Below are 22622 nucleotides of genomic sequence, written 5' to 3' on the forward strand. Positions count from 1 at the left end.
TAAATCAGAAGGGTTTGGAACAATAGGAAGTGGGCTCTTTTAACAACACAAGTGATATTATCTCATTGAACGCACAGGGGAAGATGTTCTTGAAAACGTTCTGTCGCATAAGGATTAGTGATTGACAGTTCACTGTGTAGTATTCATTTAAGACATAAAATGCAATTGATAGAGGCTCTTTGGCATGCTATCCTTAATACCTTATTTAATAAATATAAAAATCATACTTTCCCCGTGTAACTATTTAAGTACTTGACTCTATCACTGATGAATGCTGTAGGGAGAAGGCTCCTATTATCTTGTGCGTAGAATGGCACCTGTTACATTTTTGTAAACAAATGTGCTTCAATCACCTGTTCAATATTATTCACACTAAAACAAATAATAAAATAGCCAATATTTCTCGAATGCTGCAACTTATGTTACAAAGCAATATGTGTATTAATCGTTTAATGAGAAACTAACTTGCTGTTTAAACCTTCACCTAAAGCACACACACACAAAAAAAAGTCCTAAGAAATTTGCATGTGTTAACTCATTTTATCCTCCAGCAATGCTAGAAAGCAGCAGCTGTTATTCTCATTTTACAGATGAGGAAACTGAGGCACAGAGACGTTAAAACACTTCTCAAGATCTCTAGGAATGTGCAGGTCTGGAACTCAAAGCTTAGACCCCAAAGCTGAGCTCTTAACTGCCTCTACTATGATAAAAAAAAATTTTTTTTTTTTAAGATGAAATACTCTCTGCCATGAACAAACGCATAACTCATACTATCTTTCTATTGGTTGGTTGCTTCAGTACATCATTGTAGTCACAATACTGCAGTAATTCATTAATGTGGCTCCGTTTAACGAAATTGTATCTGCAACTTTACCTAACTGTTCCGTTTGGAGCATTACAAGTTATCTTAAAGATCAATATCACAATTCATCTCTATACTGAGATTTTTGTAGTAGGTTTAGATTCAGGGTAATCTTTTTATCTGATGCTATGCAAAAGACTAAATACATGCTTCTCTGTGTGGCATTTTATGGTTTGATACAAGCTTTGACGCCCTGTCACTTACTTAGCCTTCAGAACTCTGTCCTGGTTACCAGTGAGCTTTACAATTTGCTTCTTTACAGAAAATCATTCCGCGCCTCCTGACGTAACCACTTACACCTCAGAACACTCAATACAAGTGGAAAGGCCACAAGGCTCGACAGCATCGCGGACGGCACCGAAATACGGCAATGCCGAGCTCATGGAGACTGGGGATGGTATGTCTCAGAGCAAGTCCTCTCCTCCTTTGTAAACTCTAGTCTCTGCTGCGCCCCTTGCAGTGCCCATGACTGGCACGTTTCTCGTAGGTGCTCTGTAGATTCACATAGAATCTAATTTATCAGGTTTTTTATGAAGCTCCCATGTAAGGAGGCAAATCACGAGAATTGCAGATTGTCTCCAAGCTGTTCCTTGTAGGAAAAATGTTAATGTTGCGGAAATGTAGTCATGAGAACAACAACTTTTCTGAGATTCTGGCTTTTTTTTTCTAATGAATAAATAATGTTGGTTCAACAATTAAGAAATTAGAGTATAAGTGTTAAGACCAGGAAAGATTCTGTGAAACGGCAAGATGACATTAAATGCAAATTGGTCAAATTGACAGATATGATCAAAGCCCCAGAGTTACCCCATTCCACAGGCTATCCAGTTAACGTATTGGAAACCACTCCACTTCCCACATGATTGATTTTCCTCGAGTGCCTTTCAGTTTCAGTGTTTGCTTTAGTTTTCCCGCTGAATTCATTATTTGTTAAATCAGTCGTCGTTGTTATTCTTATCCTCAGTTTAATACCTCTCTTGTCTTTGAAATCCATCATCCTTGCCTCTGTTCCCCAGGTAGGTACGAATCGTGTCTTGTCTAGTCCAGTGCTCCTCAGTGTGTGGAGACCTGCTGTATCGGAATCATCTGGGGCTCTTGTCAAAATTCAGGTTCTGGGCCACACCCTGGCAGTAATGAATCTGAAGCTCTAGGAGGTGGCTCCTAGGATGGTTCTTACACGTTCTAAACTAAGTTGGAGAATGACTCGTCTTCTGAAATGATCTCTGATTCGTTTGGACCCAAATAAGTGGGATTGTTTAACGGAAAGCATTATGTTTCGTTATCAAGAATCCTGGAATGTATATTTTTCTATATTTTCAAAAATTTAAATATTTAATTTTAAAGTCTCCATTCTGAAAGTGCCCACAAAGCATTTTTAGACCTTCTGCCGAGATATTTTTATTTGGTAAAAAGTTATCCTTGAATTCTGTCACAAGTCTTCCAGACAGTGCAGTGGAGAGAACAGCCACTCTGCCTCTGGAATTACTAAGGGGAGGAACCTGAACTGGCCATTGTTCCTCAGACTCTGCCGTAAACGCCCAAAGCCCGTCTTTACTGGGTGAATGTTTCCCAGTGCCTTTCAGCAGGAATAAAACTTGCCTTACATAGGACATGCGTTTGATCTGGCTAAGATTGACAACTAGCTGGTCCTCTCTCTTGTTCATTGATTTGGATTATTACTTTAAAAATTTCATGACTTTTTCAATTATTGATTTACTTATTCAGTTTTTAAAATGATGTCACAATCACTGCTGTATGTAATAAGTTTATTCTGACATTGGGGTTATTTTTGTCAGTACCTGTGGATAAATATATGGTAGTAGTCTGTGGTATATAAAAATATGAATTTAAAGATTTTAATTGCTGGGCTTCTAAGGTGTACTGCCAAAATATTCCCTGAAGTGACTGGAACACTGAAGGGCATGTATTGATGCCACTGCCTTTATGGGTGAGAGGAAAGGGTGATGGTAAACCCTGAATTCATCACCTTCAGCCTCTCACTGAGGATCACCCTTGCATTCCTCAGGGCGTGTTTGGCAGCAGGAGTTAGTTGTCCGCTAGTGATCTGTAGTCCAGATGCTGAATGCCCCATTTGTCTTTTACAAAACACCGACTGCGGCTGTGCCACCACCATCTTCTTCCTGGCCTCAGTGAGGAAGAACACTGGTTTTAAGAGAGACATGGACTTGGGGGGAGGAATGACTCCAGCAGTTCTCTGACTCCGGTCGAGAAAGAGGCACCTGCTACTCTTTGTAGTCGACAAGTTCTGTTTTACAAATTAGGGGTGAGATCAAGCCCAATACGTTGTCCAGAGGCTTTTCCCAACAGAGCCAATAGAACAGCACATCTTCTAAGTTAGAATATAGAAATGTTTCTGCTGTACCCCTGCTCTTTCTCTGTTTAACATCAAGGCCCCTGTATTATGCATCCATCTGTTCAGGGGACTGTACATACTGGGTAAAGCCATCATTTAGGCCTCTGAGGTGGTACACAGTCATAAAGATATCAGCCTTCTCTTGGCAACCCTGTGGAGGGGGGGCAGGCATCGAGCTCTGGTCTCACGGCCATTTGCATTGTGGTAGCTTGTTCAAAATGTGATAGTGCCTAAAATCACTTCGTATAACCCACGGTTCCTATTTTTCAGGAGTACCAGTAAGTAGCCGAGTATCAGCAAAAATCCAACAGCTTGTCAATACCCTCAAAAGGCCTAAACGACCACCATTACGGGAATTCTTTGTTGATGACTTTGAAGAATTATTAGAAGGTAAAAGAAACCCTTTACCCTACCCTTTTTTTATTCTGATGTTACCATGACCCCATAAACTATATTGATATATTCTTTTCTACCAAAGGCTATTATATTTTTTTAAGGACAGTGAACTTGGCATTCACAAAGATGACAGGAATCTCCATAAGAGAATGTAGGTACTGCTCCCCGGTGTTCACTTTGAAGGTGCTGGTGCAGTTGGATAAACATCCACAAGCAATGATTTGTTACGTTACCCTCAGCAGAATGTCATTTTGTTCTGTGAGCTAGGACTCCCTTCAAAAGCTCCATAAAACTACAGAAATGCAAGGAAGTCATACAAAGCTCTAGCTAGCAGCAGAATGGTTCCCTCTGAGTCCGTGTGTGCAAGCGATACAGAGTGAACCACAGTGAAATCGTCTCCTCTTCCCGGCCCTCCTTCTCAGAGCAGGGGCCTAGTGTCTTAAACCATGAGTGCTTGCAAGCCTGCAGGTCTTTTAAAACAAAATAAAAATCTGTTTATTATATCAAACCCAAATTACTTATTTTGTTGTTCTCTATACCACAAGTAAGAAGTGGCTGATTTTATTACCAGCAGGTAGAAGTTGTCAATAATGAGCTGTAAGACAGAAACCTTTTCCAAAAGTGGGAGAAATAATTTTTTTTTTTTTTACCTGTCTTAGCTAAGGATTGAGCAGACTGTATTTTATTATGAAGCATTTACTTCCATTTTACTCAATAAAATATGTTCTATATGTTTGTTCATAGTAGTTATAGCAAATTTAAATTTACATCTCCATATTTAAGGGCAAAATATGATTTAGCAAAATTTGAGCTCTTTGGAGTCTAAAATTATTAGTGTATGTTGATAATTGGTGTTTTGAACATAGAGGCTTGAATTCTAGACTCTTGACATGTTTCTAAAATAAATCACCTGTTGTCAGTTTCTGAGTGTATTCAGCTATAACTAAGTTCCCCATCCTGACATTGTCTTGGGAATATGAAGGATTAAGTGCTTCTTTGAAATCCATGAGGCTAGTGTACGGATCACAATTCTGATTTTAGAGAAGCATATAGCCATGCTTTTTGCCATCTAATAACTCTAAGCCTTAAGCATAAACCTCTTAGTGTCTTTAAAAAGAATTTTAAAAGTAATTGTGTTCTTATAAATGTATTTTTTTGAAAACTTTTTGTATTCAAATTAGTTCAACAACCAGATCCAAACCAACCAAAGCCAGAAGGAGCCCAGATGTTGGCAATGCGTGGGGAGCAGCTGGGCGTGGTGACCAACTGGCCACCATCTCTGGAAGCTGCGTTACAGCGATGGGGGACCATTTCACCCAAGGCCCCCTGTTTAACCACTATGGACACGAATGGAAAACCACTGTACATCCTAACTTATGGTAATTATATGCGATTATATTTATGTTTTCTTTATACCTGTACTGTTCTAACTCTTTTATACATTTTACCAGTGTTTTTCTAATAACTTTGGGGGGCCTTTTCTTTCCCTCAGTGCTCAAATGGAGGTCTTTTCTCTCCTTTGTCTTCTGCCTTTTTGCCCTCATATACATCCAGAACTTTATTAAATATAAAAAGGTATGAAGACTTCTAACTTCAGCATCCAGCATAATGGCTGAGATATAGTAATTTTTCTTTTTTTCTTCTTCTAAATTTTATCTGCAAAACGTACACTGGTTCAGCAGTTTCTACATGTGCAATTTAATGACAGTGGTTATGTTCTTCGAGCTGTGCAACCATTCTCACCCCCTCTTTCCTGAGTTGTTCCTCCCCCATTAACATGAACTCACTGCCCCCTAAGGTTCCTATCTAATCTTTCTAGTTGCTGTTGTCAATTTGATCCCACATAGATAGTTCTTAAAAGAGCATGATGCTCAAGGCAGGTCTTTGTTAATAGTTAAGCTAAGCTATTGTTTGGCTTTAAGATGACTCTAGGGGGATATTTTTGGTTTAAAGGTTATCTCAGGGCAATAGTTTCAGGGGTTTATCCCGCCTCCATGGCTCCAGAAATTCTGTTCTGCAATTTTTCCCTTTTAATCAGGATTCTTCTATGGAATCTTTGATCAGTCTGTTCAGTAATGGTAGCCAGGCACCATCCAGTTCTTCTGGTCTCATACCAAAGGAGGTAGTTGTTCATGGAAGCAATTAGCCACATGTTCCATATCCTCCCCCTATTCCTGACTCTCCTTCTTTTGTTGTTCCAGGTGAATAGAGACCAATTGTTGTGCCTTGGATGGCTGCTTGCAAGCTTTTAAGACCCCAGGCACTACCCAATGAACTAGGAAATAGGACAGAAGCACTAAGCATGTTATTAGGCCAATTAACTGGGATGTCTAATGAAACCATGACCCTAAACCTCCCATGAGGTGTTTGGTGTTGTACATAAGCAGCCTTAGCAGCTACTCTTTTTTTTGGTTGTTGTTGAAAATATATCTATCACAGAACTTTTGCCAGTTCAACTTTTTATGGGTATACAACTTACTGACAGCAATTAAAATAATCGGCTCTGTAACCCTGTCCTCAATCAGTGTGATTTTTCCATCACTGTTAACCCTCCTTTTCCTCCTCCCTCCTACCCCTGGTAACCACTAATTAACTTTGTTCTCTGTACATTTGCCTTGTCTTGCCTTGATACATGCTGCGGTATGGATGCCACTTGAAGATATTATGCTGAGTGAAATTAGCCAATCACAAAAGGACAAATATTGTATGGCCTCAATTATGTAGTAATTTCTTAATTATGTATTTGTGTGTAAAATTTATTTTTAATTAGGGGTGATCTAGAACAACTCAGTACTTTGAGGTCTAAGATTCTGAATTTTATGTGACTCTTACGCTGTATTTAAAAAAAAAAACAAACTCATTGCCATCGAGTCGATTCTGACTCATAGCAACTTTATAGAACAGAGTAGATCTGCCCCATAGGGTGAATTTGAGCTGCCAACTTTTTGGTTAGCAGCTGAATGCTTAACCACTGATCCTACAGATCTCTATATTTTTGAAGACCCGGTTCAAAAGTTACTTCTTAAGCTGAAACATTCTCCAGTTCCCCATCTGGAAGTGTTTGCTCTTCTCTCTGTATTCCTAAGTTGCTCTGTGTGTGCTTCTTACGGTAATTTATCACAGTTCCTTGAATTATAATTAATTGTGTTTTTTTTTTTTTTCCTCCATGAGAAGCGAGTAAGTTACTTAATAATAAGAACTATATCTTATGTTTTAATAATTCAGTGAGGTAATATTATGTCTCCAGCTAAATACCTATTAATGACTGAAATGAATTATTTCATTCTCCTGTCAACTCTATGAAGTAGGTCTTATTTGTATCCTTATTTTACAGATGAGGAAAAAGAAGTTTATTTTCATTTATAACTCTAAAAGAGCCTAACGATTATTCAGTTAATGATGACTTCACATTTGGGAAATTAAACTCTCACCTCTTATACAAGGGAACTGTATTAAAATAACTACTTTTCTTATAATAAATTATTAAAAAAAAAATTACCTGTATAGGGAGAAAGACTGGCCTTATTAAACGTCAAGAAATCATTCCTTAAGTATCTGAGAAACCTGTTTATAGATTTAGAAAAGCAAACATATGTACATTGATTTTATTTAGAATAAAGTAGTACTTTGGTCATCAAGATTGATAACTTTCTACTGATTCTATAAATAGCAATGTCCATAGCTCACTGGTTTTATGTTCATCCTAGAGCAGAGGCTCTAATGAAGCAAAATTATTTTTTGATGACTCAATTAAACAGAAGTAGCTGAAGATCAGTACACCCAAATTTCAGGTACACCTAACCTCTTTAATTTGTAAACCGAGACAAGATGTTTTGGTGACCGGGAGTCTTCCTTTCATTACTTCTGTGAGATGGAAGCTTTCTGCCACTTAAGTTATCAGAACGGAAAATCTCTTGCTTGGTACACACTGCGAATTTGCAAATGAGTACTGTATGGTATATTTTCTTCAGGGAGTGCGTTTGAAACATTTTTATGAATTTTAATAACACGTTTTAGCAGTTGAAAAGTTGGCATTTATTTCTTGATAATACCTGCACAGAAAGCACTGATGGGCAGACTAGGGCTGTCTTTGTGTTCCGTAGACTAAATCAAACTCTGTTAGACCTGAAATTGACCCATTTTACTCATTGTGATCAAAACGCATTGAGTTCATTTCAACTAGGTTATGACTCTGAAGTTATGTACCTAAAATAATTTCATTCCAGTTGTCATAAATATATTCTTCAAAAGAATCAGAAGAAACCTTAGCTTTAAAATCGGCTCACTGAGCCTAGAGGGGACAGTTTGTTGAAACCCTCAGTTTACAATTTACCACTTAGATTCATGGACTGTACTAAGAGGATTAAGTATGGAATTTGTGTTACAAAAGGATATTTAAGTTATTTGAAGTAGAAGATGAGAGTACTTTATTATGTCAAACTTAAATGTTTCATTCAGCCAGCTAAATAACCTATAAGATACCAACAGGAAAGAATTGTTCTGCCTTGAGGAAAGGAAGAAAAATGAGAAACGAGAGGAGAGAGAAGGAAAAACCTTGAGGGATTCAGTAACCACGTTCTTACCTCTAGGGCCGATGAGGCAACTGAATGTCTTTGTACATAATCGTTTTTAAAATTTTAACTAAATTGACTTGCCTACTGCTTTTTAAAATGGTTGTCTGAAGTTTGTCATTTTTTTTCTCTGAAGTATCTGGTCAGTGGAGGTGAAATGTGTAAAACCAAGGATGTTATAAGTCAGTTTGAGTAGAGTAGAAAAGGGGTATGGGCCTTTAAGGAGGGTCATGTGTCAGGCATTGTGCTTAGGGCCTTAAGGTAGACCGTTATCTCAGGTACACTATTATCTCAGCAAAAAATTTTGCGGTAGGTATAATCACTACCTTGGAGGTAAGTACAATACGTTCAGAAATGTTAAAGAGAAAAAAAAAGTTAGAAAACCTAAATAAACTTCCCCAAGCCTTTGCCCTGCAGACCTTAGATTCCAATCCAGATCTGTCTGACTCCAAGCTCGTCTTCTTTACAACATTCTGTCTTTAGAGCAGACTTTTTCTGTCCAGAGAAGTGTCCAGTTCATGAAGCATTTAGGGTAGTCGTCTGGGGAGAACAATTTGCCACTTATCTCAGTTTGCAAATGTTGTTTCTCTACCTAAGACGTCAACTCCTGTATGAATCCAGATGACTTCCATGGGTGAATGAACGTGTCACCTCTAAAACCATTCGGAATGCTTCTTGAATATGAAATTGATTTCCCACAATTTGCAAAGAACAGTTTATCCTAAAAGATTTAAAAATTAATTCAGAAGTGTTATTTGGATTTTTATTTCTCCATTTCACAGAGTAAATGAATATCAACTTTTTGATTTTCAGAACAGTATATAGGCAAATTGTATTATAGGTAGCTTTTCCAATACATGTTGTCATTGGTTTGCTCTGATATAACTTGACCTCTTTATAGCTATATACCTCATTGCCATCAAGTCGATTCTGACCCAGAGCAATCCAACAGGACAGAGTAGAACTTTCCCATAGTGTTCCCAAGGAGTGGCTGGTAGATTCCAACTGCTGACCTTTTGGTTAGCAGCTGTAGCTGTTAAGCACTGTGCCACCAGGGCTCCTTAGAGGTATATATAGAATATATCAGTCTATATAACACTGATTAACCATCAGTGTTACTGGGTTCAGACAACCAAACAAGGATCCTGGCTAATTTTCTGGAACAGATAATATTTATACCAGCTGGTGGTTGCTGCTTTCTTTAGAAGTTTTTGTACTGTAATGTTTTAAGAAGACATCTCTATTTGCCTTGAAGGAAAAAGAAATAAAAACAACAACATTGCCCTTTGCTATCCATACCTTGCAAGCATTGTATTTAGAAAAACCAAACCAGTTGTCTCAATTTATTCTGACTCACGGCAGCCCCACCGGAGCCAGAGTAGCTCTGTGCTCCATAGAGGTTTTCAGTTGCTGGTTCTTCAGAAGTAGATTGCTAGGCTTTTCTTCTAAGCTTCCTCTCAGTGGACTCGAACCTTTAACCTCTCAGTTAGCAGTTGAGTGCTTAACTGTTTGCACCACCTGTTGTTTTTAGACATTGATCAGTGATTAATCAATGATTAATGTCTTGATCATTGATCACAAATTAATATGGCTGTCTGTTCTGGCCTATATGTATTTGGCCTAACATTTTATTCAAATAAAAAAATAGCTACGATACTATGTACTATGAAACCAAAATTACCCATTGCTGTCGAGTCAATTCTGACTCATAGCAACCTTATAGGACAGAATAGAACTGCCCCATAGGGTTTCCAGGGCTGTAATCTTTACGAAAGCGGACTGCCACGTCTTTCTCCCAAGGAGCGGCCGGTGGGTTCGCAGCCAAGCACTTTATGCACCACACCACCAATTCTCCTTACTATGTCCTGTAATATACAATATGCTACTATCCTATACATCATAACATCAGAATTCTTTTAGACAAGCATGAAAACTTTTCAAAACAAGATCATGTTTATCTCATTTGATCCTTAAGGGGATACAGTGAGATCCCTGGAGCAGGTGCTACCATCCCTTTTTGGCAGGGGAGGAATGTATGTGCCACCATGACTGTTCATCTACTTAGATCTAAGATTCTGTGTGTACACTCTGTGAAACTGAGATTCTTCAGCAAGTAAATGGTTGTTAATGGTCAATTCCAGTTGTCTTCTCTATTTTTTTGAATTCAAAATATCCATCTAGATCTGAAATAAGGATTCTAAATCCAGTCTGTGTGGAAACTGTAACCCTCACTAATACCACAGTGTGACATATTTCATTTATAATACTTAGATGTTTTTCCTCTCAGCCTTGAATTTTTACTACAGGTTGTTTTGGCATTATTCTGTCTTAGATCCATGGAATATCTGTGTCTTCTATTTCTTTTTTATAGTTCCAATAGTATTGGGTATGTTGGTGGATTTCAGATTTTTTTTCTAATAAAAAATTCAGTGTTTTTAAAGATGGGAAAATATGATCTAATCATGTTTTACCTGACTTCAAACATTATCAAACCAAACTGGTTAAGAGCCCAGCCCAGTCCTTGGTGTCGCACAAATCTGGGTTGAGATTCTTGCTCTGTCCCTTGTTAACTCAGGTCCCTGTGTCTTAGTTTCTGTCTTCTTGTAGACATTGCAGTAAAAAAGAGCTGTGGAAAAGATACAGTGAGGCAGTACGTATGAAGTTTTTTGTGTTGTACTAGCACCCATTAGAACTGAGTGAATGTTTACCATCCTTGATTTGTTGTTGCTAGTGATATATGTTCATAATTTTTGTTTAGTATCGAGTCATTTTTGATACTGTGCCTATTCGAAGAAATATTTTGTCATGTTATACTCTTTCACAAATTAAATTTTGAATACAGTAAATTTATAAGTCATAATTTGTAATTGGATTTGAGTTTATATTAAGTTTGTATCATACCTAATATTGCTTTCCTAGACTGACAGAAAGATTTGTAGAAATATTACTTTATTGTTATTGTTGTTGGTAGGTGCCATTGAGTCAGTTCCAAAACATAGTGAACCTACTACATACAGCAGAACAAAACATTGCCCAGCTCTGTGTCATCCTCACAATCCTTGATATGTTGGAGCCCATTTTTGCAGCCAGTGTCAGTTTATCTTGTTGAGGGTCATCCACTGTTTTGCTGACCCTCTACTTTACTAAGCATGATATCTTTTTCAGGGAATGGTCCCTCCTGACAACATGTCCAAAGTCTCACCATCCTCAGTTCTAGGAACATTCAGGCTGTACTTCTTCCAAGACAGATTTGTTCGTTCTTCTGCCGGTCCATGGGATACTCAGTATTTATCACCAACACCATAATTCAAGTGCATCATTCTTCATCAGCTTCCCTATTCATTGTCCAGCTTTTGCGTGCATATGAGGCTATTGAAAATACTATGGCTTGAGTCAGGCACACCTTAGTCATCAAAATGACATCTTTTTTATTTAATACTTGATAGAGGACTTTTGCAGCAAATTTGTCCAATGCAATATGTCCTTTGATTTTTTGACTGCTGCTTCCATGGGCATTGATCGTGGATCCAGGTAAAATGAAATCCTTGACAACTTTGTATTTTCTCCATTTACCATGATGTTGCTTATTGCTCCAGTTGTGAGGATTTTTGTTTTCCATATGTTGAGGTGTAATTCATACTGAATTCTGTAGTCTTTGATCTTCATCAGCTAGTGCTTCAAGCCCTCTTTGCTTTCAGCGTACAAGGTTGTGTTGTCTGCATTTTGCAGGTTCTTACTGAGTCTTCCCCTGATCCTGATGACATGTTCTTCATATAGTCCAGCTTCTCAGATTATTTGCTCAGCATACAAATTGAATAAGTATGGGGAAAGGATACAACCCTGACGTACACCTTTCTGACTTTAAATCTGGAAGTATCCCTTTGTTCAGTTCAAACGACTGCCTCTTCGTCTAAGTACAAGTTCCACATTAACTGAATTAAGTGTTCTGAAATTCCCATTCTTCCCAATGCTATCCATGATTTGTTAGGATCCACAGTTGAATTCCTTTGCATAGTTGATAAAACACAGGTAAACATCCTTCTGATATTCTCTCCTTTCAGCTAGGATCCGTCTGATATCAGCAATGATATCTCTGGTTCCACATCCTTTTCTGAATCTAGCTTGAATTTCTAGCAGTCACTTATCAATGTATTGCTGCAACCCCTTCTGAATTATCTTCAGTAGAATTTTTCTTTCATGTGATATTAATGATATTGTTAAGTACTTTCCGCATTTGGTTGGCTTAGCTTTCTGTGGAATAGGCATAAATATGGATCTCTTCCAGTCGGTTGGCCAGGTAGCTGTCTTGAAAATTTCTTGGCCTAGAGCTCATTCCAGCATTGCATTCATTTGTTGAAACATCTCAATTGGTATTCTGTCAGTTCCTGGAGTCTTTTGCCAATGCCTTCAGTGCAACTTGGACTTCTTTCAGTACCGTTGGTTCTTGATCATATGCTAACTCTTGAAATGGTTGAATGTCAACCAACTCTTTTTGGTACAGTAGCTCTGTGTATTCCTTCCATCTTCTTCATGTTTTGTCATTCAACATTTTGCCCATAGAATCCTTCAGTGTTGCAAGTAGAGGCTTTAATTTTTTCTTCATTTCTTTCAGCTTGAGAAATGCTGACCATGTTCTTCCCTTTTGGTTTTCTAACTCCAGATCTTTGCACATGTCATTGTAATACTTTACTTTGTCTTCTCTAGCCGTGCTTTGAAATCTTCTGCTCAGCTCTTTTACTTCTTCATTTCTTCCTTTTGCTTTAACTACTTTATGTTCAAGAGCAAGTTTCAAAGTCTCTTCTGACATCTCTAAAACCCATTGCTGTCAAGTCGATTCTGACTCATAGCAACCCTCTAGGACAGAGTAGAATTGCCTCATAGAGTTTACGAGGAGCTCCTGGTGGATTTGAACTGCCAACTGTGCCACCAGAGTTTCCATTTCTGACATCCGTTTTGGTTTTTTCTTTCTTTCCTGTCTTTTTAATGACGTCTTGCTTTCTTCATGTGCGATGTCCTTGATATCATTCCACAACTAGTCTGGTCTTCGGTTGTTACTGTTCAGAGCATCAAATCTATTCTTGAGATGGTTTCTAAATTCAGGTGGGATACACTCAAGGTCGTACTTTGTCTCTCATGGACTTGTTTTAATTTTCTTTAGCTTCAACTCGAACTTTCACGTGAACAGTTGATGGTCTGTTCCATAGTCAGTGCCTGGCCATGTTCTGACTGATGATAAATCCTCTCTTCCCACAGATGTAGTCGATTTGATTCCTGTGTGTTCCTTTCGGTGCATTCCAGATGTATAGCCAGCGTTTATGTTGTTGAAAAAAAAGCTGTTTGCAATGAAGAAGTCCTTGGCCTTGCAAAATTCTATCATGCGATCTCTGGAGTTGTTTCTGTCACCAAGGCCATATTTTGCAACTACCAATCCTTCTTGTTTGTTTCCAACTTTGCATTCCAGTCATCAGTAAATATGTCTTGATTGCATGTTTGATCAATTTCAGACTGTAGAAGTTAGTAAAAATATTCAGTTTCTTCATCTTTGGCATTAGTGATTGGCATGTAGATTTGAATAACAGTCATATTAACTGGTCTTATTTGTAAGCATGCAGATATTATCCTATCTCTGACAACATTGTACTTCAGGTTAGATCTTGAAATGTTATTTATAATGGTGAATATGAAGCCTTTCTTCTTCAAGTTGTCATTCCCTGCATAGTAGACCATGTGATTGTCCAGTTCAAAATGTGCAATACAAGCCCATTTCATCCCACTAATGCTTAGGATGTTGATTTTTATGCATTCCATTTAATTTTTGACGACTTCGAGTTTTCCTAGATTCACGCTTTGTACATTCCAAGTTCTGATTATTAATGGATGTTTGCAACTTTTTCTACTCACTTTGAGTCATACCACTTCAGTACATGAAGCACTGAAAGCTTGACTCCATCCATGTTATTAAGGTTGACTCTACTTTGAGGAGGCAGCTCTTCCCCAGTCAGATTTTGAGTGTCGTCCAACTGGTGGCACAGTGGTTAAGAGATCGGCTACTAACCAAAAGGTTGGCAGTTCAAATCTACCAGCCTCTCCTTAGAATCCAATGGGGCAGTTCTTCTCTGTTCTGTAGGGTTGCTATGAGTGGGAATTGACTTGACTGCAACAGGTTTGGTTTTTTTGTTTCCAACCTGAGGGGCTCATCTTCTGGCACTGTATCAGATGGCGTTCCACTACTATTTATAAGGTTTTCACTGGACAGTTTTTTCAGAAGTAGACCGCCAAGTTCTTCTTCCTACTCTGTTTTAGTCTGGAAGTTCAACTGAAAACTGTCCACCATGTTGGTAATTTTGCTGGTGTGTGAAATACCGGTGGCATAACTTCCAGCATTGCAGCAACATGCAAGCCACCAGGGTACAACAAATGACAGATGTGTGGTGGATTAGTTTATTAGACCGACAGAAATACTTATCTGAGTAAGAAAAGTGGCTTCTCACTTCCAAGATAATCTGAGTTTCTTCTTTTTTTTAGAACTTTTAATAGGAGCCACTGAATGCAGAGAGAGTAAATGACCATTAGGGTGACCAATTTATTTCTGTGATACATTATATTTTTGTTACAGAAATAAATGGATCTGAAAGAAAATATTTGGTTTGAATATGAAAATTTTACCATTTTTTAAATGTGTTTGGAGTTAAAACAAGAAATTGATATAAAAGTAGTGGTCATTATGCTAATAAGTTAGTGGATTTTATGGCTCGAAATTAATGCTTTCCGAAAGGAATGGTAGTCAAAGAAGGTATATCTAAACTCTTTGACGTACATCATTCGGAAGAAGCAAAATCTTGTTTCCAAAATACTTTTTCAGAAAAAAAGAGCAAGCTTTTTTAAAATGCTTCATTCAATACAGTTAACGCAGATGGTAAACACTTTGCGAGTAGTTAACTGTACCAGACAGATTCTTTCCCCCTTGTTCCAGGAATAAGGGGATGTGGAGAAAGCAGGCAATTCTCACATTCTGCTTTAGCTTTGCAGAAAGACTAGCTCAATGACTAAAAGACCAGAATGACTCCTCTTACATCTGTCAGCGCGTGTGAGGTTAGATTAGCTTTATTATTGTTTTGTTTTTATGACATCAATATACTTCCCATTTGCAGGTAAGAAACAAAGAAATGTATCCCAGCATCAACAGTCGGTCAAAGCCAGATGTTATATTGAATAGTGGAACATAAGTAGGGTCCGGCCTTTGTGGGGATGAGATATTCCTGGAGGCACCAGCTGTAAACTCAAAGCAATTATCCTGTGCATGGAGGTTTCATTGGCAGAAATAGGATTTAGGTTCAAGAGCATAGCCTCTTTGTTTTTATAGCTTCACTGGGTAATTTTAGATGGATATAGGAGTATGTCACTTATGATGAGGCATAAGTTTTATTTCTTTTCTTTCTTTTAAATATGCTCTTGGAAGTAGAGCACATTTATTCAGCCTAAAAGATGGAATACTTTTCTGTGTAACCCTCATCAGCTTTGGTCAAATTCTGCCTCAAAGATAATTGTATACTTGGAATTGCTGCTCCTTAACTGTTGGTAGTTCCAAGGCCTACCTGTCTGTATACTGGGACATTCTGGGACCAGCCTGTATGCATCATGAGTGCACGCATTCATTCTTTCAACCATCAAGCATTTATTAAGACTTATTAATCATTTACTATGTATTGGCATGGTACTGGGGCTTGGGAATACAAAGATAGGTATGACATCATTCCCAAGGGGCTTTTAATCTATATTAGAAGTATAGCCCTTCTTCTAATGATGGAATGTTGAACAGAATAGTGGCTAATTCCTTCCTCTTCTTGCAAGTTTAAGGCAAATTTGAGGTGTAAGACAAAGACTGAATGCTATATACGAAATTTGGGCTATATGTGTCTACACCAAAGCGTTTCAACTCCTGCTTTTAAATTGTTTACATTTCATTTTGGTCATCTATATAAGTAAAATGCTGTAGGTCAGATTTGGTTTTTACTTGTTCAAGGATACATTTCAAAATGTAAAATTGCAGCTCATCAGGACATAAAATGAAAATGTTGACTAATACAATGAAAACCATAGAAAAGCACTATGTAGGGACACTTTAAAATAAATGAGCATTTAATGAGTACATTTTGCTGAAGGACTCAGAAAAGTTAAGTAAATGAGATTTGTTCTGTTACCTAGTAACTTGATATTATTGAATGACTATAATATTTAAAGTATTGTAGCTTCCCTTCAACCGTATAATTTAACTTCTTGAAAAGTCCTGTTGTTGTTGTTAGGTGCTGTCGAGTCAGTTCCAACTCATAGCAACTCTGTATATGACAGAACGAAACACTGCCTGATCCTGCGCCATCCTCACAGTCATTATGCTTGAGCCCATTATTGCAGCCTCTTTGTCAGTCCATCCTGTTGACGGTCTTCCTGTTTTTCGCTGACCCTCTACTTTATCAAGCATGATGTCCTTTTCCAGGGACTGATCCCTCCTGGTAACATGTCCAAAGTACATGGAATGAAGTCTTGCCATCCTTGCATCTAAGAAGCATTCTGGCTGTACTTCTTCCAAGACAGATTTGTTCGTTCTTTAGGCAGTCCATGGTTCAGTATTCTTCGCCAACCTCATAATTCAAAGACATCTGTTCTTCTTTGGTCTTCTTTATTCATGGTCCAGCTTTCAACATGCATGTGAAGCGAATGAAACCACCATGGTTTAGGTCAAGCGCGCCTTCGTTTTCAAGGTAATATCTTTGCTTTTTAACACTTTCAAGAGGTCTTTTTCGGCAAATTTGATTTCATGACTCTTGCTTCCATGGGTATTGATTGTAGATCCAAGTAAAATCAAATCTTTGACAGCTTCAGTATTTTCTCTGTTGATCGTGGTGTTGCTTATTGGTCCAGTTGTGAGGATTTTTGTTTTCTTTATGTTGAAGTGTAATCCGTACTGAAGGCTGTGGTCTTTGATCTTCATCAGTATAGATGCTTCAAGTCCTCTTCACTTTCAGTCCTAGGGTAGCAGAATTCCCAGCCGAGAAACTTAGGATTTTTAATAGACAGTATAGATGGTGAATGAAGATTGTAAACAAACAAAAAAAATCTTTGTTTTCCATTTACTAATTTAAATTTCAAAGGACATACTAAAGAGTACCCATGTTGTTATTGTGTGCCATGGAATCTATCCTACTCATAGGGACCCTATAGGACAGGGTAGAACTGCCCCAAAGGATTTCCTAGGCTATAATCTTTAAGGAAACAGATCACCAGGTCTTTTCTCCCTCGGAGTAGCTGGTGTGTTCGAACTGCCGATCTTTCAGTTAGCAGCCCAGTGTTTAATCATTGAGCTAAACAGTACCCATGACATTTCATAATCTTAAATTAATAAAAATAAATAGTACTATACAACTAATTTCCCTTACTCAGTAGAATCTTTTCAGTATCTTTCTCCTCTATCTCCTCTCTGGCTATAGTGAGATATCTGTAAATTCATTTTGCTTTGTTGCAGTGTGATTTTTCTATCAAGCAAATGCTTATTTATTCTTTTTCCTCTTTTTGCTTTATAACTGGGCTCCTGCTTCCAGATATCCTAAGGGATTTAGATTCTTGAGCTAGAAAAGCATTGGGCAGACTTTATACACACTTCTTTTTGCTTTGTTGAGGATGTGGTTCTGAAACTCCCACACATTTCCAGGTTTTATAGCCATGGTGCTCCAGCCTAGCTCTATGTTCAAGGTACTTGCCATAAGCCCCTCTTTACTTACCTGTCTGCCTGGTTACAGTTATATTCTCTGGACAATTGCCTATTCCTCATTAAATTCCAAGTGAAATGAAAATTAATTTCAATTTGAGTAATATTTACATCATTTTCACATCTTCTCTAACTTAAATGAGCAATTGAATGTATTCTTTCCTTTTCTGTTTGAAAAATAACAAGTGTATTTCTAGAATTTTGTCAAAAGTATAGTACTGTGTTTTGTTCTTTTCAAACTATTTATTGTCAGTTGACTTTTCTATGAATTTATGGTGACGTTGACTTTAGGTTTCCAAGCTCAGAAGGAAGTTGGAACTCCAGCAAAATATAATGGTGGTAATTGTTAGATTGTGTTGATTTGCTCACTTACAACAAATCGATTTTTTCAGTTACAACCAATTGATTGTAATTGTTCAACTCTAATAGTTCCCTAATATTGTTCACATTAAAGAGATCTGAAGAGACAAAATAATTTTGTTTTTATTAGTAAAGTCTCCCTGAATTATTTCTAATGGGCTGATGATATTTTTAGGGAAAAAAAAAAAAATACATTTCTCCCACCCCAACAGATACCAAATGACTGTGAAGTGGCCAGTCTTGAGGACTGCATTGTTGATGAGGGGACACTTAAAGAGTTGGGAATGAATAAAATTCCATATCTAGTAATTCGTTTAAGTACTCAAGAAGTGTGCTAAAAGGCATATTATAATTTTATCCTCTATTATAGCATGCTTATGACAAAACACGCAAGAAGTGTGTTGAGCACATACCATGTACCAGAAATTGTCCTAGAAATGAGAGGCCTCAAAGATGATTAAGGCATTTTCTTTGCCCACCAAATACTAAGAAGACAAGTTGATAAATCCTGTGGTAGATATACAGTAATAACATTAATTTCAGTAGCTATAAAATAAATACAAAATAAAACAAATTAAGGGTGGTGGTTTTTACTTTTTTCAAAATGTAATAAAAAAATTTTTTTTTTTTAATTTGGCTTTTACATTTAAAATGGAAAAAAGATTTAAACAGTTATTGCATTTATAGGAAACATTTTATTTAACTTTTTTGTGCTACTGTTACACTAATACAACTTCTAAGGCCTTGAGTACTTCTGAAAAGCTCTTTGAAGCTTAGGTGGCTGAGACTAGGTTGTAAAAGGCCTTTATGTATTCTAGAACTTTTATTACGTTTTAGAGTCATTTATACTTCAGCTCAGACTATTCAGACCAACACCTGGACAATGCTGAGGAATTGCCTGGCGCCGAGATGAAGACAGGGACTTGAAATCTTCAAATTCTTCATGGTGTATTGTTTTTTATCAAATCTCTCTCTCTCTCCCTATTCCTGTTTTTAATCCTGCTTTGTGGTAATTTTTCTAGAATTCAAAATGTTAACAGTACTCAAATTTAAAATAATCCTACAATTATTCCTGATAAGGAATTTACAGTAATCCTTATCAAGGTTCAGGGATTCAACTCTAAAACACTTAGGTTAAGAAAGTTCAAAGGTGAGAAATTTTGGACTTGGGAAAGAAAGGAAATCAGTCAAGTGTTTGAATGAACCTATAAAACCTGTTTTCAGTCGTCTTTGCATTGACTACAATCGTCTAAGAAGGGATGTATTAATAAAGGAAATGTGTTGTTTTGCACAACTTAAAACAGCATCAGTAGCTACTGCTATATGGAGTCCTCCCATGTTTTATGCTCTAAAAGTCCTCCCCCCACAGTTTCTGTGATAATAATGACAACCTTCTATGGCTTTGCTGTAGGTCTTTGCACACTAAGAGAAGTTCTGTTGTTGGGGTACCTCATCAAATGTTCAACCTTCTCTGATGGGATGAGGTTGCTAGCTTTTGTTTCCCATCTTAATCGCAGGGACACAGAATGACTTGAATGCTTAAAATGAAAAAAAAATTTAAAAAAAACCTTTGGGTAAACTTTGTCAGTTCTGCTGAGAGAATTTCTTAAGGACCCCTCATCCCCAGTTTCCGTGGCTGAATACTAGCTCAACTAATGATAACCTTGTAATAATACAAGTATCATCAGCTTCCTCCCTCACATAGATAAAATCAGAAGACAGTCCTAAAGCTTGGTTTTTATTTTTCCTCATTTTTCTTCTCTCTCCTGAAGTTTTGTTTTTAAAAAGTCTATTCTTCACTGACTTGGAACATTTTCTATTCTTTTTTTTAAAATTTTACTTTAAATGAAGATTTACAGAACAAACTAGCTTCTCATTGAACAGTTAGTGCACATTGTTTTATGACATTGGTTAACAACCCCATGACATGTCAACACTCTCCCTTCTCTATCTTGGGTTCCCTGTTATCAGCTTTCCTGTCCCCTCCTGCCTTCTAGTCCTTGCCCCTGGGCTGGTGGCCCCCTTTAGTCTCGTTTTGTTTTATGGGGCTGTCTAATCTTTGGCTTAAGGGTGAAGCTCGGGAGTGACTTCATTACTGAGCTAAAAGGGTGTCCAGAGGCCATACTCTCGGGATTTCTCCAGCCTCTGTCAGGCCAGTAAACCTGATCTTTTTTTGTGAGTTAGAATTTTGTTCTACATTTTTCTCCAGCTCTGGCTGGGACCCTCTATTGTGATCCCTGTCAGAGCAGTCGGTGGTAGCCAGGCACCAACTAGTTGTACTGGACTCAGTCTGGTGGAGGCCGTGGTAGTTGTGGTCCGTTAGTCCTCTGGACTAGTCTTTCTTTCCCTTGTATGTTTAGTTTTCTTCACTCTTCCTTGCTTCTGAAGGAGCAAGACCAGTGGGATTTCTTAGATGGCTGCTCACAGGCTTTTTAAGACCCCAGATGCTACTCAGCAAAATAAAATGTAGAACATTTTCTTTGTAAACCATGTTATGCCAGTCGAGCTGCATGTTCCCCGAGACCATGGCCCCCACAGTCCCTAGCCCAGTAATTCAGAACATTTTCCATTCTGACTACCTGGTTCCCATTTCCGTTATTGTCTCTAACGAGTTACTTGTGGCTCACATATACAAGAAACAAATAGATGCATGTGATATAATTTCATTTGGAGAGGTAATATCTGTAGTTTAATGTATACATATATGCATAACTGAAGATCTGTGAGTATGATAGTCCAATTAATTGCCTTTGTGATTTGTATTGCTAGGCAAACTGTGGACAAGAAGTATGAAGGTTGCTTACAACATTCTACATAAATTAGGTACAAAACAAGAACCTATGGTGCGACCTGGAGATAGGGTAAGTGCAATTTAAAGTGTTGGATTTTCAAAATGCATAGTCTTATGTCAAAAATATACCTACCATTTCAGATTCCAGAGGTTAGCTTTTCCTAATAATAATCCTGCTAAGTAAAGCTTTCTTAGCATTTACTGTGAAACAGGAGTGGTTACCTGCAGTTTGTTCTTTAATCTTTACGGCAACTCAGGGAACTAAGTTTTAGTGTTTCTCCCCTTTTATATACAGAAGGATGCTCAGGCTTAGAGAGGTTAATATCAAATCATTAGATGAGGTTCTATAACCAGTAAATGTCATAGAAGTCTGTCAAACTCCAAAGCCAGTGATCTTAACCACTGTCATAGAAATAGTGTCGTGGGCCTGGCCACCAGGATAATTATAATTAAAGCTTTCTTTTTATATAAACATTAGATGGTAAGAGAGACATGCTTGGCAGCAAATTGTTGTCACTGTTCCTTTCTCAGTGTTAAATTTCTTGATACAGGCTCCCGTCTTTCATTGGAAAGCTATTTTTTATTTTATTTTTACTGCAATCTGGTATGTTACAGAGGACCAGTATTAGTATTTCCATTTTAATAGTAGACCCAGAACAGGTAAGAATGTTGTCCAAGCTTTATATACCAATTTAGATGTGGGGCTAGATATAGAACCCAGTTTCTTGTCTTCAAATACAGTACCTTTTTTACTACATGCTATTATATATCTTAGAGACCCCAAGACTGGGTTATCCTACCTGCATGCGAAGAACCCCATATGAATTCTTTAAAGATGTTTGAGCACCATAGACCAATGAGAACATGAGCTGTGGTTTACTTGAGATATTACATATACACGGGCCATGGGAATTTTTAAAGGTTTCTGCCAGCTGTAGGATTCTGTGATTAAGTGTGATTCTTTCTATTTTTGGATAAGACTGACTCTAGCTTATGAATGGCAATTTCAGAGCAGTGTTTTCCTTATCTGTAAGTTGGCCCACAGTCTTAGTAGTGTAGTTTCTTAAAAATTTCATTCTTAGTAAGACTCCAATCAGAACTCAATGCCTGTGAGTCAGTTCTGATGCATAGTGACCCAGATTCTTGAAATTCCTGTACAATAATCATTGCGTAATAAACTGCCTGTGCTCAACTGAGATGTTAGGAAGACTGTGGAGGCACAGTTGTGATAGAATAAAATATGTAATGAGATTTTCAACAAAGGACGGCTTGGCTTTTTATGGGGGCTACTTTTCAAAATTTTTCCTTGAACTGTTCATATGGTTAGCATCTGGTACTTATGTATGAATAATTATTAAATAAGCACATGTAATTACAGTGTTTAATTGATAGCAACCTGCTATTGCAATAAACGGATTCTCATTCTCTTTGAAAATTATTTTTTAATAAAATACGGTTTTCCCCAAAATAATGAGCAGGTCCCTAGCATAAAATTATAGGACTTT

At 37.6% G+C, this 22622-nt stretch overlaps 1 protein-coding gene across 3 annotated transcripts in view; it reads left to right on the forward strand.

Annotated features, from left to right (window-relative positions):
• Positions 1 to 22622, forward strand: part of DIP2C (disco interacting protein 2 homolog C) — a 655995-nt gene that overhangs the window by 411761 nt on the left and 221612 nt on the right. For all 3 annotated transcript variants that reach the window (XM_049881664.1, XM_049881665.1, XM_049881666.1), the window contains 4 exons: positions 1125 to 1259; positions 3507 to 3626; positions 4814 to 5011; positions 21096 to 21187. In XM_049881664.1, coding sequence (XP_049737621.1) covers positions 1125 to 1259; positions 3507 to 3626; positions 4814 to 5011; positions 21096 to 21187 — 545 coding nt within the window. The remainder of the gene's footprint in view (positions 1 to 1124; positions 1260 to 3506; positions 3627 to 4813; positions 5012 to 21095; positions 21188 to 22622) is intronic.

The sequence above is a fragment of the Elephas maximus genome, chromosome 4, assembly GCF_024166365.1.
Source record: "Elephas maximus indicus isolate mEleMax1 chromosome 4, mEleMax1 primary haplotype, whole genome shotgun sequence".
Taxonomy (NCBI): Eukaryota; Metazoa; Chordata; class Mammalia; order Proboscidea; family Elephantidae; genus Elephas; species Elephas maximus.